The following is a 15,330-nucleotide window of genomic DNA, read 5'->3' on the forward strand; positions in this document are numbered from 1 at the left end:
GATAGGAATGCTTAAAAGTATGCTAATTTTTGCCATTTTTGTTTCCATTTTATGTATAATTTGTGCAGACATAATGGATTCTTTAAATTTCTTTTGGACATTATCTTGCATGAATGTAGTGCCATTTGTAATTATGTTTTTAAGTTAGGCCATACATATGTACTCGATGCCACTAAAGTTGTAAGAACATTTTTGGTCACCTTCAATATATGGTGCGCTTGAAACGGTTTCTAGCCAGTCGTACAAGTTACGACTGAACATTCTACTGTACCGAAACTATTAGATGCATTCTTAGCCATCATGTTAATTTTGTATACTTGTACCAATCTATAACAAAAACAAACGTATCTTGTAAAAAATGTAAAATATTTTGCCATTCTCAAAACCTGTAAGATAAATTGAGTGATTATTAACTCTGTACAGAATTTGTAATCTATGCAAGATATAAACATGTTTGAATAACAGTAAAATATCACCTTTTTGAGTTTTTCTTTGGGGGTAGCAGAGGGGGGTTTGAAGGTCAACTGTATTGTATCAATTGAATGGTCGTCTATGCCCAATTGATAACATTTTCGCTTTTAAAAGTGGATTCCACAAATCCCATTAGAAGGCAATTCATTAAGTGCAGCTTCTTTCTCAAATGGTCAATTAATTTTCACTTTGAACAGGAAGGCTCCAGGTGGATATGGCAATCTTTAAAGTATGCATCTGAACTTTGTAGAAAGGCAAATTTTGCCAATGTGTGCTGGATGAAAATGTCGCTGCTGTAAAATATATTTTTACATGATGCAGAGCTTATTCACCCATTTGTGAATCATACATGGAGTTTAAGGAATGTTCTGGTATTTTCATGCATATGTATACAATGTCATGGAAACTATGGATTTGAGTCAAATTATAGAAAGATACATTAACCCATAATGACTGACCTCACACAATCAGTCACAGGGGAAAAAAAAAAAGTTTCCATGCAATGTAGTGGTGTCTTACAATCACACCGCATGAATAGATGGTTTAGTTTTGGTATGCTGTCCATGCATACTTTCACAGCAATTATCACAAGATTTATATGGAAACCCATGAAATTTTGTCTGCGCTTAATTCCCATGGAGGCGATTTTGACATTGTATTTCAAGAATAATAACAAGTTGAATGCTTGTGCAGTTAACAAAATTTATTGTGACCATTTTATGGTACCATAAGAATTAGTAAATAAACATCTTACCAATGAAAAGGAAACAAAAAATGTCATAGAAACCACTATGTAGTTCATGCTGCAGAATAAAATTAGCTGATGCTCTTTAGAAAAAATTTAATTGCTCTTTTGCCGAACCTCCTGTACTGAAGGTTACAATATGTATGGAATGTGTGTGTTTAACATTGATATGAAAGTATTTGTTTTAAAGGAATGATATATCAGTTTGGTTTGGCAAAAGATGTGAATTTTACATATGGTTATTAATAGAGATTTTGGACTGGGTGAAATTCTCTCATCTGAGTGTGAAAGAGACTTTTAAAGCTAACATACACATTCTCATGGAAAGTTTAAAAAACCCTCGATCATGAAAAACCACAGAGCATTCCTTCAGTGCATACCTCTTACAGGACATGGAATTTCCATTATTAAATCCCACAGAAATGGCCCCAAAACATGGATGTACGGAAATATTAAAATAGCGCACAGATTCTTTTTTTCAATTTACAGCAATTTTCTGCAAGAAACATGAAAATTATAATATAGGAAAATACAAAACAGAGATTTGTACAAAATTCCCACTTTTCTTTGTATACAAACAATAACCTTTGACTATTTGCACTTGCACATTCATAAAGCTTCCAGTGAAGAAAGTCTGCAATGTCGTTCCCTTGTGGTTCGATTGGCGTTTTGCGCTGAGAGTGACACTGTACAGTGGAAATACTGAAATAGCTTGTGAAATACAGAAATTCTGTAGTATTTTTGTTTTTACTGAAATTGAACTTTTACTACTTGGGCGGTCCTGCTTCATCATCAATCCTCTTAAATACTTCTAACAACGACGACCCAGTCTAATGTGACACTAATGCAGGACATTCTGTTATTGCTAATCTTTTCCTCTCATATAAAAAAGGTTTCATTACATCCATAGGGAACAAAATTAGAGAAATAAACAATATTAGTTTCTTAAAGTCTGGTAGAAAGAATTTCCAATGGGCTGTATTTCTTAGTGAATTTGTGACCGACGTTAATCTCCCGCCGAGGTGGTGCGGCATCCTGGAACTGCTCCGGGACAATTCCCACCACCGAGGAACTTTCTGCGGTGCATTCCGTAATGGTCTCCAGTCTGCCACTGGGGTATACGACCGGAGAGGCATTCTCCACTTGACACACAGACTTTTCAAATTCTTCAGTGACATCACTCTGAAAGCCCCCAAAACAGAAAGAAAAAGAGGTTAGTACATAAGTCTTTCTTTCTTATTGATTGCAATACCTCCATTGATAAGACAGCCAGTTGGGACAATTTCCTAATGCTAATACCTCTCTAAACTGTAGTCCAATATAATGCTCTCAAAACAGTGGTATTGTCAGTACAAACAGTTCCTGACCTTGATCTGATAGAAACATGATATTCATACTGCTTGTACTGACAATACGAGTGCTCTGAAGCGGGACATAACACTACAGTATAGAAAAATTTTGTCCCAACTGGGTGGATAGGACAGTGATCCTATGAATATGTATATCCTATGAATATGTCTCTATGAATATGTATATCCTAATTAGTCAGGATTGTTTGCTATTGGCTCATTCCATTCCATTGTTCAGGACATACCATTTATTTAACCCATTCCATTCATCTTTGGCTTCACTTGGTTTAACTCTCCTTAAAGGCAAAACATTCCATCAGACTAGCTTCTATCTATTGCCTGCTCACCAGGCATTTACAACTACCAGTACTGTGGATGAAAAGTCAACCTGGACATTTAGATCCATTTAGATGCTGATAAATAAGCATCTAAGATGTGCAAGCATTTACATGAAGCTACTTTATGGCCAAAACTGCTTAGTAACCAGCACTAGTGACGTGAAAATGGTAAAAACTGTTGCCAAGCCTGCTTTTTGTTCGATGTTAACTGTAAGTTTCTGTACATTTCTTGATTTATTTACTTGAAAGCATGTTATTTCCTTGAAAGCATGTTATTTTCTTGAAAGCATGTCATTTTCTTGAAAGCATTTTATTTACTCGAAAGGATGTTATTTCCTTGAAAAGCATGTTATTTACTTGAAAGCATGTTATTTACTTGAAAGCATGTTATTTACTTGAAAGCATGGTATTTTTTCCCTCACGCATCCAGTATTATGTGAAGCTTGCAAGAATTAAGCCACTTAACTTTTAATTTGATATCATTATGAATTGTACACTCAGGCAGGACACTGTTAAATAGTATTAAAAAAAACATCTTTTGTAGACTCTTTGAAATATGGGGCTTTTCTCTTTTCTTAATTTTTTTATTTCAAAGTTTTGGATATAGATATATGTTAACTCCTAGGGATCACCACCAACTAGCAGCTGGCTGGCTGGCTGTTTTTAGAGTACAGGACTAATGTATTTACGCCTCAAGTCACTCACATAAATGGTTCAGATTCCATTCTGAATAATAAATGTCTCAGTTTGCCTTCCACTATCTGCTGATCATTAATTTCAAGTCAGTTTTATATTCATGGAGTTCAGTAGGATTTAGTGTGGACTACTACTAATGATAGAGGCAAGCTATTATAGTCTATATCATGAAGCAAATTTATTTTTTCTTCAAAAAACCTACTTAATGCAGCCCAAGGAAGCTTTGCCTCAGAAAAAGTGAAACATGTCATTTAAGGAATAGTTTCAGAATTAAATGCAACATCAGCTCAAATTTATGACTGGAAATGTTAACATGTACAAACAAATAGACAGCATAGAGAACTAGTTTCTGATCGTGTCACTTTCCATTAAATGCGACGTGTCCATTTTTGCCGCAGGATTAGGTTACACATTCTTATTCGTTGTGACAAATGGAATCGGTACAAACATTTCGTTGTGTCAAGCCAGATTCCATTTAGTGCTTATCCTCCCTTGTCTATGACAAGGTGCTATACAGATGAGCTATACCATGTTCCTGAACAAATTTAACAAATTTCCATACATCTGTTAGAACTTCAGTCACTGATGATAATTCTACATGGCTAAACTTCTGGATGACAAATTTTCAGCTGACAAGAACTATGCAGTGACAATAATGGCAATGGTAAGCATCCTTTTGTGGGACAAAAGAAGTTTTGTCCCATTTTTAAAATTTGGAGAGAAGAAATAATAAAACAACTTAAAAAGTTGGGGAAAAAAGTGAACGAGTCGACTTACAAGGACAGCAGAGGTTTCACACAAACTGGCCCTATTTGTGACCGAGACCGGGCCCTCAAAGCTCCAACTGCTGAGACGGCCCACATTCTGCACTCTTCCACTCACACTGCGAGGAGACGGATCACCAAAGCGAGGCGGTGAAGTGGTCTTCATGAGAAAGAAAGAAACAGAACATGTAGGACCTTCAAGTGTCACAGTAACACAGTGTCACAGTAACACAGTGTCACAGTAACACTGCTGAGATAGCAGAAGTGTTATTAAATCTTGAAAGGTCATAAATATTGGCACTGCATACAAAACCAGTGAAAAGCAAGTGTTCCCAACACTCGTGAACAAAAATGAGACTTTTTACAAACTTGTAACAAAAAATTCCGTCTTGGAAATATTCCCCACAGCCCACGCCCCCGGCCCCCACTTGTATTTACACCCTCCCCCTATTGTTAATGCATAATCACATACAGTCCTTACCAGGTATTTGTGTTTACACATCTCTGGATCACCGTACGTCTGATCGATATTCTTGGAATCCATTGCGTTGCAGTCTGTCATGACAACACAACAGATGTAGATGGACCCAACCAACGAAGACACCAGACCCACGACTGTACTGACCAGAGAAACCAGATGGGCTGGTGATGTATATAAGATTAAATAAAAAAATCAGTTAAAAAATAGGGGCAACATCTGGGATGGATTCAGGGATTTAGAAAGGGGTTGGGGTGCAGAAATGGTTTAAGGTAAATACAACAGAGAATGACATATTTATGTCCATTTTCCAGAGATTCAGCTCATATACCAAAGTTCCGTACTTTTTTTATATACCAATTAAGACCCTTTCAGACTTTAACATCTAAAATATGGCATTAGGCGGCACATGCATTCCGGCAGTTCAGTTGCACTGTCCTTGCAAACAAATAAAATTTCAATACAGTTGATTCATTTCCAGCTGAATATTAACTGATATATTTATCAGTATTACAGTACATAAAGGTCTGATGTCCCTGGAGGCCCGAACTACCGCTGGATGAGTCTTCTATTTTAAATGTCAAGTCAATGGGCCACCCAACAAAGTTGTTTAAATATACAGTTGAGATCAAAACAAATATGCCTGAAATGCTTAACTATGATCACTACTTAATGATAGATTAAGGGCTGTTATAAACAAATGTCTATGTCATCATTAATTTATACCATCAATAAACTTGTAAATTAAACATAAATTGCAATTTACCCTACCAAAGAAAATTGCCGTTAGATCTGTCTGATGTGGGTTGACGAGTTCTAGTCTCGGGCCGAAAATTTCCTTCCATTCCATCATTTCGAAGAGGATTAGATTGATAAAGCAGACTACCAGTACCACAACGCTGACAAGGAGAAGAGCTACGGCCTGTAGGAAATAAAAGACAAATGTAATAGATCTTGAATTATGAACATGCCATTGCATTAATGAGTCCAAACTATATATTGAGTGTATTCAATTTTTCCTGAGGAACCATGACACAGGTTGGTGGCCGAAGGGGGTGGCCAGAAATCAGACCATTCTTAGTTGGTGTGAATGGTGAATTGTGTCACCTGTGGTGGCAACTTAGTAACAGTGTAAACATCAATACTGTGAATGTTTGGGGGGGAGGGGATGGTTGGGAGGGGCTTTACCCCCCAGACCCCTCCCTTATACTACTCTATTCCAGATCTTGAATGCATTATATAATTGGAAAACCATGATTGCATATACAGCTATCCCATTTTGCTTTAATACATTTTTTTAGCATATATTGCTATATATGGGAATTTGATCCCAGCACAATCACATAAGTAGGTCTTTACTCAAGTCAGAGATCATTCATTTTCTAATGCTCTTCTCTCTGTGCATTAAGTTGGCTTAAAAGAGACATAGGAAAGAAAAAAAAATTAATAAAAAAAGTAAAATTTTTGACTTTTTATCTCAAAATTTTGACTTAATGTTATGAAATAGTAATACCATCTCTTTGATGTTACCGAAAAACTCCATCGAGATACCTTACAGGCCTCTTATGTATTATCTAGGTCATGGATTCAGTTTTCCCACGAGAAGTTTTTAACTATCTTATTGAATCTTGGTACAGGGCCTTTTCCCAAAATAGATTCCATTATGTCTGTGGAACATTCGAGAAGGTTCTCTCACGTGGTATGGAAGTTTCCATAGAAAGGGGATGGACTTCCAAACTCCCAACCAATCAGGGCAGATCAGTGCCAGCGCACTTATTTTTATATCGTTAGGTTAATACAGGATGGTCAGGTCATTGGCTGCCTACTGATTGTGCGCAGAGGGATTTTATGAAAGTAAGGGTATAAAACACGGCATGGGGCCGAAAGTTTTATCACTCTGTCAGCAAATTTATGACTTGATCAGAAAATTTATCACTCCGCCGAAAGTTCATCACTCCCTATAATTTTTTAATTGACGGAGTCAAGTCAAGTCAAGTCATTGTAATTTAGTTTTATTTGTAAAGAGAATCGACAGAGAAGAAATTATACCGAATCATTAAATCAAATCCTATCTCGTCAAATTGTTTCTTCTGTGAACTCATTGTTTTCTTCCATTCGAGACATCTCCTGAAGAAGCATAAATACGGCATCAAGATATCCCAGTACCTTTCTATCGCGAGTCCCGATAAAGTATCACTATCGGAGGAGCCGGGCTCGACACAATATTACAGGTTCTGGTCACCTATCAGACACCATGTTTTCCAACAGGCTTTAAGAGTCATGATTTTTGGTGGAATGTAGGAAAATATTCCAACACAGAGGAAATAATGAATTTTCTCCATGAAAAGGGATTGAACATTACAGGCAATCCAGGCAGGATGTTGCAAACATTATATGGTTAATATGTATAACTGCATATTGCTTTAAGTTCAGATGAACAGGTGTTTTACCCACAATTGTATGAATGGAATGCATCATTGCAATTACCTGCATACCTATTAAGTGGAAGTCATTGTACTATATATGGTGTAACAATATAAGCTTTATTGTTAAAAACGCCACCAAGTGACCTAGTTTCATCTTTTTTATAACAAATGTGTAATGAGTATACCTTATTTCTCCTTATGAATTCGTTCAAACGTTTACCCGGCAATTAGAACATATCCGGAATATTAGCAACATGGGTTTTCATATATTGAGAAATATTTTAAGGATATTTACATTGCATCATTGATGTTATATTGAAAGCTATTCAGAGACAGCATTGAAGATGTGCAACTTTTGCTTACAGCAACAGTTATCGAAGCAAATGAAAGTATAGATCTTTTGAGGAAGTTATGTATGTATTTTCTTTTCCTCAATTATTCATGCAAATGTTAATTTCTTGATGAAGCAAGAAGTTGAAAAGACAAGATGTTAAGTAATATGTTAATTTGAAGAAAGATTTGTTGATGTCATAGTCTATGGGGTCTCTTTTATGGTATCGAATATCTAGTACTTTGGTACTTTACTAGATCAATTCGGAGTGCATACCTAGGGTCACCATGCTATGGAGTCACATTTTCTTGATTTTCTTGAAGTGGATGTATATGATTCACAAGGTTTCAAAGCAGTTTTGAAACTATGCCTTCATTAAAGAGGAGGTACTTTGTAAATGAGTTTGTAATATATTTAAGGTTCGTTTTTTAAATACGATTTTTTTTTATGGAACGCCAAGGTGTTCTGTTCACTTAAAGGATAACTAAGTCTAGTATTCTCTGATCTCTCCCCAAATCACGGCATGATTTCACTTTTGATATAAATGTATTATTGATGTATGAAATGCATAAATGTATTTTGTAAGAGATACTGCATATTTTGCTGTCATGTAACTTTAAGATATCTTAATGATATTTTTTTTAGATTACATCATATGATGTCATCAATATTGAAGAGGTACACTTCAATTTCAAGGAAATAGTGTCTTTGTATAACTATGATCATTTTTAATAATTCGTAACCAAGATGTTAACCTTTGAGATATATGAAGGCCATTTATTGAAGTCAATGAATATTAGTGAATGTGCTTACAGTACTCTACCTTCTTGAGATAATGATAAGTTAAAGCAGTATGATGTTAAAATTTTGGAGTATCCAAAAATTTTAAAAGATTGAGGGGGATGTTATGAAATAGTAATACCATCTCTTTGATGTTACCGAAAAACTCCATCGAGATACCTTACAGGCCTCTTATGTATTATCTAGGTCATGGATTCAGTTTTCCCACGAGAAGTTTTTAACTATCTTATTGAATCTTGGTACAGGGCCTTTTCCCAAAATAGATTCCATTATGTCTGTGGAACATTCGAGAAGGTACTCTCACGTGGTATGGAAGTTTCCATAGAAAGGGGATGGACTTCCAAACTCCCAACCAATCAGGGCAGATCAGTGCCAGCGCACTTATTTTTATATCATTAAGTTAATACAGGATGGTCAGGTCATTGGCTGCCTACTGATTGTGCGCAGAGGGATTTTATGGAAGTAAGGGTATAAAACACGGCATGGGGCCGAAAGTTTTATCACTCTGTCAGCAAATTTATGACTTGATCAGAAAATTTATCACTCCGCCGAAAGTTCATCACTCCCTCTAATTGTTTAATTGACGGAGTCAAGTCAAGTCAAGTCATTGTAATTTAGTTTTATTTGTAAAGAGAATCGACAGAGAAGAAATTATACCGAATCATTAATCAAATCCTATCTCGTCAAATTGTTTCTTCTGTGAACTCATTGTTTTCTTCCGTTCGAGACATCTCCTGAAGAAGCATAAATACGGCATCAAGATATCCCAGTACCTTTCTATCGCGAGTCCCGATATAGTTTTACTATCGGAGGAAGCGGGCTCGTCACAATATTACATTAAGAGGTCAAAAAGAAAAGTCAAAATTTTGAGATAGAAAGTCAAAATATTGAGATAAAAAGTCAACATATTGAGATAAAGTCAAAATTTTGAGATTTGGGGAAACTCCCCCCCCCCCCCCCCCTCCTCTGTGTCCCTGTTAAGGCACAGTAGTGCACTACGGAACTAGCAGTATAATTGAACTTACCTTACGATAATCATGATTCCTTTTGCATACAATAATAGCGACTGTTAGAAGTCCCATCCCAGTTACCTGAAGATAGTAAAATTCATAATAATAGTGAGTATATCATTTATATATACTACCAGAGACGTATCAACTTTATGATCAAATTTAAAACTTGAATTTGTTGCCAAATATCTGTTTTTAATGTTCTTAATGGACTTAAAAAAGTATTTTTATCTTTATTTGAACACATACATTTGAGACTTAAAACTGATAAATCATTCATTACTTTTTATACCCATTAAATTAATGTCTTAAAATTAATGTATCCTAGCTTACAATCGTCTGAAAAAACTGATGGATGTAAAAGTATGTTAAGATATCAAGATATATAATTAGGTTAAAAAATATCAAAAGGAATAACTTTATGCAGGATCAGGCAATTTGAAAGCTGAGGATTTATCATAGCAAATTTAGTTTCATAAATGGTTTTTCTTAACCAGAATAACTGACGTCAGCATAATTAAACTACCTAAATTCTCAAATTATAATTTCTGACATAAAAACGTGATATGATATATCTGTATCTCACCAAAATTCCCGCCCAAATTACTGAACCGGTCTTGAAGATTATGGGTAGTCTGATCATTGCAAGGATGCCAGTGGTTGTCATAGTAACACCAGACAGCATGTAGAGGGCAGCAAATATTAGACAGCCAGATACAGCCTTGTTTCTACTACAACATTCCATACTTAGAGCTATATCTTCTAGCTGCAACATGAAGGAACATATTAAACAACATGTGGAAATACAACACAACATTATGAAAGGTCAAGCAATATGAGGATATGTTTAACAACATGAAGAAATGTCAAACTAAAAGACCACATATTTTCGATACATTTCAGTCCATGCATGAATTATTCACAAAATGTATGCTCACACTCATTATGTGTGATCAGTAAAAACTAGCTACTAAAAACCTGAAAAACTTCATTTTTTTTTCCAGCAGTAGATTTTTTCTCTCAATGCCAACTAAACAGAATGAAATATACTTATTATCATATTTATTGCATACGTTAAAGGTAGTCAGATATAGGCCCCAAATTATAGCACGCTATAATTGCTAGAAGTTTTCAAAAAGTACTTTCCTGGAGGTCTTTACTCTCCAAATTGTTCTCAGACATTTTTAAGGAACACACAAGATGACTGAATGTCCCAGTTAGGAAATTTCCTCAAAGGTTGTAATAAAATCAGTTTAAGAATTTTGACCATATTTAAATATCTAGCATATTTGGGGCCAAATACAGCATACCTTTACACACTAGCATAAGACAAAACAAAAACATCTTGAGACACTTACAATAAATTTTTTGTAGGTTGAGTTTAGCTCCATATATTACTAGCTTTGGTAGAACACAGGGAGTATGCTAAACTTAATGTTATTATTAAGTCGCAATGTTCAATATAATGCCTGGTGCAGGATAAATAGACCTGGTACTCCAATATCATTACCCTTTATTGCATTATCTTTCAACCAACAAACACTAAGTTAGGACTAAATCGGTACAAAATAGGCCTCAATGAGATATCACACTAAATTTTTAATTTAACAAAAAAGTTAGATTGTCAAAAAAAAAAAAGGCTATGCTAGAGGTGACCAGACGTTCCCCAGATTTCCAGGGGTATGTCACTGGATTTCATGTGGTGGCTCCGGATTAAATGTGTCCCCAGAAATAGTGTCCCCGGATTGTATGTACTGTCCATGGAATCCCAGAACTTACACATTACAAGGCCCTGAAACATTTCAACTTTACCTGTGTGGCATTTCATTCGTAAAGACAGTTTTGTATATAACAACAAACATAGACTTCCTTTTTCATGGCTCAGAAATATAGGCAGCTGAGATTTTTTGAATAATTTCACAGCTGGTAACTCACATGAAAGGCAACATATAGTAACTACATTAGTGCTTTGTTTTATTTTTTAAGTTGGTTGGATATAAATACTTGTTTCTGAAATTGTGTTCTAAACAAGGGCATTTAACCATCGTCCTTGAAACAAAAAAAGCCCCCAAACAACGAAAGACCCTCCAATGCCTAATCATACAATGCAATTATTATTATTATTGATATCAAGATGACCTAGGAAAAGGGCAAGGGGTGAGGGGGTAAGGTCAGCATCAATATCATTTCCCAAGATTTCCTGGAAAAAAATATGGTCACTTTAATCTATGCAACATTGCTTAAGGCTGAGCCTTAACTTGGAAATAAAGAAGAGAAAATATATTGCAGAGCAAAAATGGAAGGCTAGGTTTTTATTGTCTGACATTTGTACTTTAACAAGAAAAGTTTTTAGTGTGTGTAGCCTAACATAGTATCTAATTGTATATACTCACCAGTCATACAGGTCCTTTACTAACAGTTGTCCTCTGCAAGGATCCAGTGAACAGAATAAGACTGACCATTCACCATCAGATGCACTAACATACCTTCCAGCTTGATCCCCTCAGCTTAAAAGATTAAACTCCAACTTATTTTAATAACAATAGATAAGCCCCACTGCAAAATCTTTTCCAGCAGTTTAGACTGAAATGGTATTCTTAAGTAGCATATATCCTGGTATGACCAAAAAGTAGTCACCAACATGGGACTACTTTACGTACTCATCCCCTCCCCACTCCTCCCTAGGAAAAGAGAGAAAGAAAGGATAACAAAAAATGTGTCTTATCTCAGTCAACACACTTTTGGTTATTCTCCCACCCCGCCCCCCACCCCACCCAAATATAATAGAAAAAAAGAAGGTAAACAAAATTAGTGCCTCAACTTTTAGTTTTCATATTTCAGTCAACTTAATTTTTGTTAGTACCCTCTCCCCCACCCCCCCCCCCTAAAAAAAGTGTCAATGAAAATGGGGTTTCAGAGGATTATAACAGCATATAACTTGTATTCGACAATTTCAGGGCAACTTTTAAGCATATATCCTAAAAACTTGGGAGCAAACCTATTAGCTTGCATTAAAACTTTGCAATATTGTTACTAAGAAGACAAAGTATTAAAACCCATATGAGAAGGATCCAGACATTATTTAGTTCAAGAGAAAGAAAATGTATTAATTAATTATATTATTTAGTTTTGATTAACATATTTGAATATTCATGTATCAATCTCTCCTGATTCTGTTGCTGAATGACTGCTCTGTTTTTATTGTTTCTTTGGTTTGGTTGCTTCCCAGCTTTCCATATTTGATATTTTTATTTTGGTATCAATTTCCACATGATTCTATTGATTAAAATAAAAAAATATATAAAAATAACAAAAAAAAGTTAAAAACTTGAAGCTTCTAAAGTGATTTGTAAGTATATATTTCAAACCAGCTAGATAGAACTGGAAAGCTTGGTTACCATAGAAATAGACACAAATTTGTCACAAAGACTTTTACAAAGTCGGGACAATTATGCTTTCCGGTGGGACAATATATTTTTGGTAGCCAAAATTGCGACATTATTCCCATTAATTAGGATGACATGGCAACCCTTATATTTATGGAAATTGAAACCGGTAGTAAATGTGATCTTCAATTTTGAAAGAAAAATATTAAACAATACAATTTTTACCACTGACCTTAACGGAACTGTTTTAATGCTCATTATCTATTAGAGGGGGCTGTTACAATATTGTAACCTGTCACATAAAGTCTACCACTGAAGTAAATATATAGTTATCCTAAATGGGACCACACTGTACGGGATCATATTCTAACCTAATGTTGAGGATGCGAAGTTATTTATAAACTATAGTACAGCCGGTCTCTGGCGGTCAAGGAAAAATCATTTTGAGTGGTTAAAAGCTATCAAAATGTAAGTTATATTCCCCCAATCCCCCTACCCCCACCACATAAAGATCTGTTAAATAATTGAAGAAAAGAACAAAATAGGCAAAGAGGTAAAAAGGACCCATAAAATTTCTGCCTTTTGTTTTTCAAAGGATTCATCATTATTTATTGATTTATTTTGATAAGTCAATTGATAAATGACATACAGTACACATTTCTCTCACTTACACATATAATTAAATGCATATAACTTGCCAAAAGAAAGAAAGAAGAAACTTGAAAACAGAATGGTGGTTTATAACTTGGCAATATTTTGAAGGTATTTTAAACCTGCACACAATTTTTGTTAGACACACACAGGTAAGACAAGCAACTTTCTTCTGACCCACTCCCCCTACCCCCCCCCCCCCCAAAAAAAAGTTACAATAGTAAGTGATCAGTGAATTTATTCAGACTGAAAAACAAAAATAACAATAATAATATTAATAAAATAAAAATGTTGTGCTTGACAAGTTTAGGCAAAAGCACTGTTCATGTTTGCAATTAACTCCATATTATCAAGCTGTAGTCATTTTAAGGACCCTAACAAGTAACTAAATCAATTATTTTTCTCAGATTCCTTTTTTGCATTCATGGATGGTCAATGATATGCTGAGCTCTAATGATACATATGTGAAAAACCAATGTATTCTGTGCGATGTATTCCTTAAAACAAAAAACTTTGAGCTAATGACAATTTATTCCTGTTGCTATGGAAAATGTACACAACAGGAGTCAAGTCAAATCATAGTTATTAGGCTTATTTTCTTTTATGTGAAAAGGGTTTCTCAAAATATTCCAATCATATGAAAAATGTGGAAATCTAGTTTTCCTCAAGTTTGCATTTATTGAACAGTATACAGCAACAGTGTACATCAGTATACAAGAGTAACTTCATGTTTACTTTTTAAAGTCCTGGTCAACAAAAGTTTGTTTAATAAATTTAAATTTCTTAATTAGACTTGGAAAAAAGACAGTATTTGTAGATGACATTTTCTGCTGGGATTAGTTTGTTTGTTATCAATTTATAACAGTAAACGAACAACAGAAAATACATAAAAATGGAAAAAGAAATATTTGGCTAGGGTTTAGTGACCACAGAATTACTATAATCCTGTGATATACCAACTCAGCTATCCAGCCTATTGTGTAAACAATCTCTGTAATTAAATAACCATTTCTTTGCATTCAATTTTTGAACTATTTTTCCTTAGAGCAATAGAAAACGAATGCAATAATAACAAGAATCACTAAAAAACAAAAATTATATAGAAAGATTACATCAATGGAATATAGGCACGTTACACTGACAACAGCATCAAAGTTGGAAGTATTTTCACTTGCGACACATGTATCCAACTAGACACCACCACGCTCTAGGAGCCAAATTTGGCAAAGTCTGTTTTAAACTCATTTGAGGGATAATCCTAATCTACGTGGTTTATCCTGTTAATCCATGCACATTCATTTTCTCCCGAGATTTGAATTGGCATCATAATTTGCTTTCTATGTCCATTTTCTTGCTCTTATATTATATCATATTGTTAATGCGACCAATGGTGTATCTATCGTGGAAACTGCAACATCACTGTTGTTTTAACGGGATTCTCTATTGGATAATGCTTCATGCTGCTTACGTTTGAATATACCAATTGATACCAATCGATGTGGGTTCTTAAACTGCCATCCTGTTTGTTTTCCATTGAAACTAAAGACTCCCCACAGATGCTTTTCCTATATTGGCAAATACGTATATAAGATACATGTATAAAATTGACAGGAAGCCTTCTGTTATCTTCAACAACATCATTGAGAAGTTTCTTTCCTTTTTGTGCCAACAAGTTACCATTCTTCGGAACAGAAAAGAACAAACCTTTTTCCTACTACTGATGTTTCAAACAGCTAGGATGGTAAACATGTGAGGGTGTAATGCATGAGATCATGAAGGTCTATCAAAAACTATTTCAAGGACCAGGTTTTTTGGCACCGTATAAAAAGAGGCAAATGGCCGAGTTTGTTAAGAGAAGAATTCTTGCAAAACCTGTTGGTCTAA

The 15,330-nt window shown here is 34.9% G+C and overlaps 1 protein-coding gene across 1 annotated transcript; it reads right to left on the reverse strand.

The window, feature by feature from the left end:
* Positions 1-1,704: 1,704 nt before the first annotated feature.
* Positions 1,705-12,043, reverse strand: LOC139963563 (uncharacterized). Its single transcript, XM_071964425.1, has 7 exons — positions 11,803-12,043; positions 9,996-10,175; positions 9,425-9,490; positions 5,613-5,763; positions 4,845-5,005; positions 4,377-4,523; positions 1,705-2,398 (listed from the first exon to the last, which is right to left on the reverse strand). The coding sequence occupies exons 2-7, from the start codon at positions 10,152-10,154 to the stop codon at positions 2,162-2,164; spliced, it is 921 nt and encodes a 306-aa protein (XP_071820526.1). The 5' UTR covers positions 10,155-10,175; positions 11,803-12,043; the 3' UTR covers positions 1,705-2,161.
* Positions 12,044-15,330: the final 3,287 nt, after the last annotated feature.

Source organism: Apostichopus japonicus, chromosome 22 (assembly GCF_037975245.1).
Source record: "Apostichopus japonicus isolate 1M-3 chromosome 22, ASM3797524v1, whole genome shotgun sequence".
Lineage (NCBI taxonomy): Eukaryota > Metazoa > Echinodermata > Holothuroidea > Aspidochirotida > Stichopodidae > Apostichopus > Apostichopus japonicus.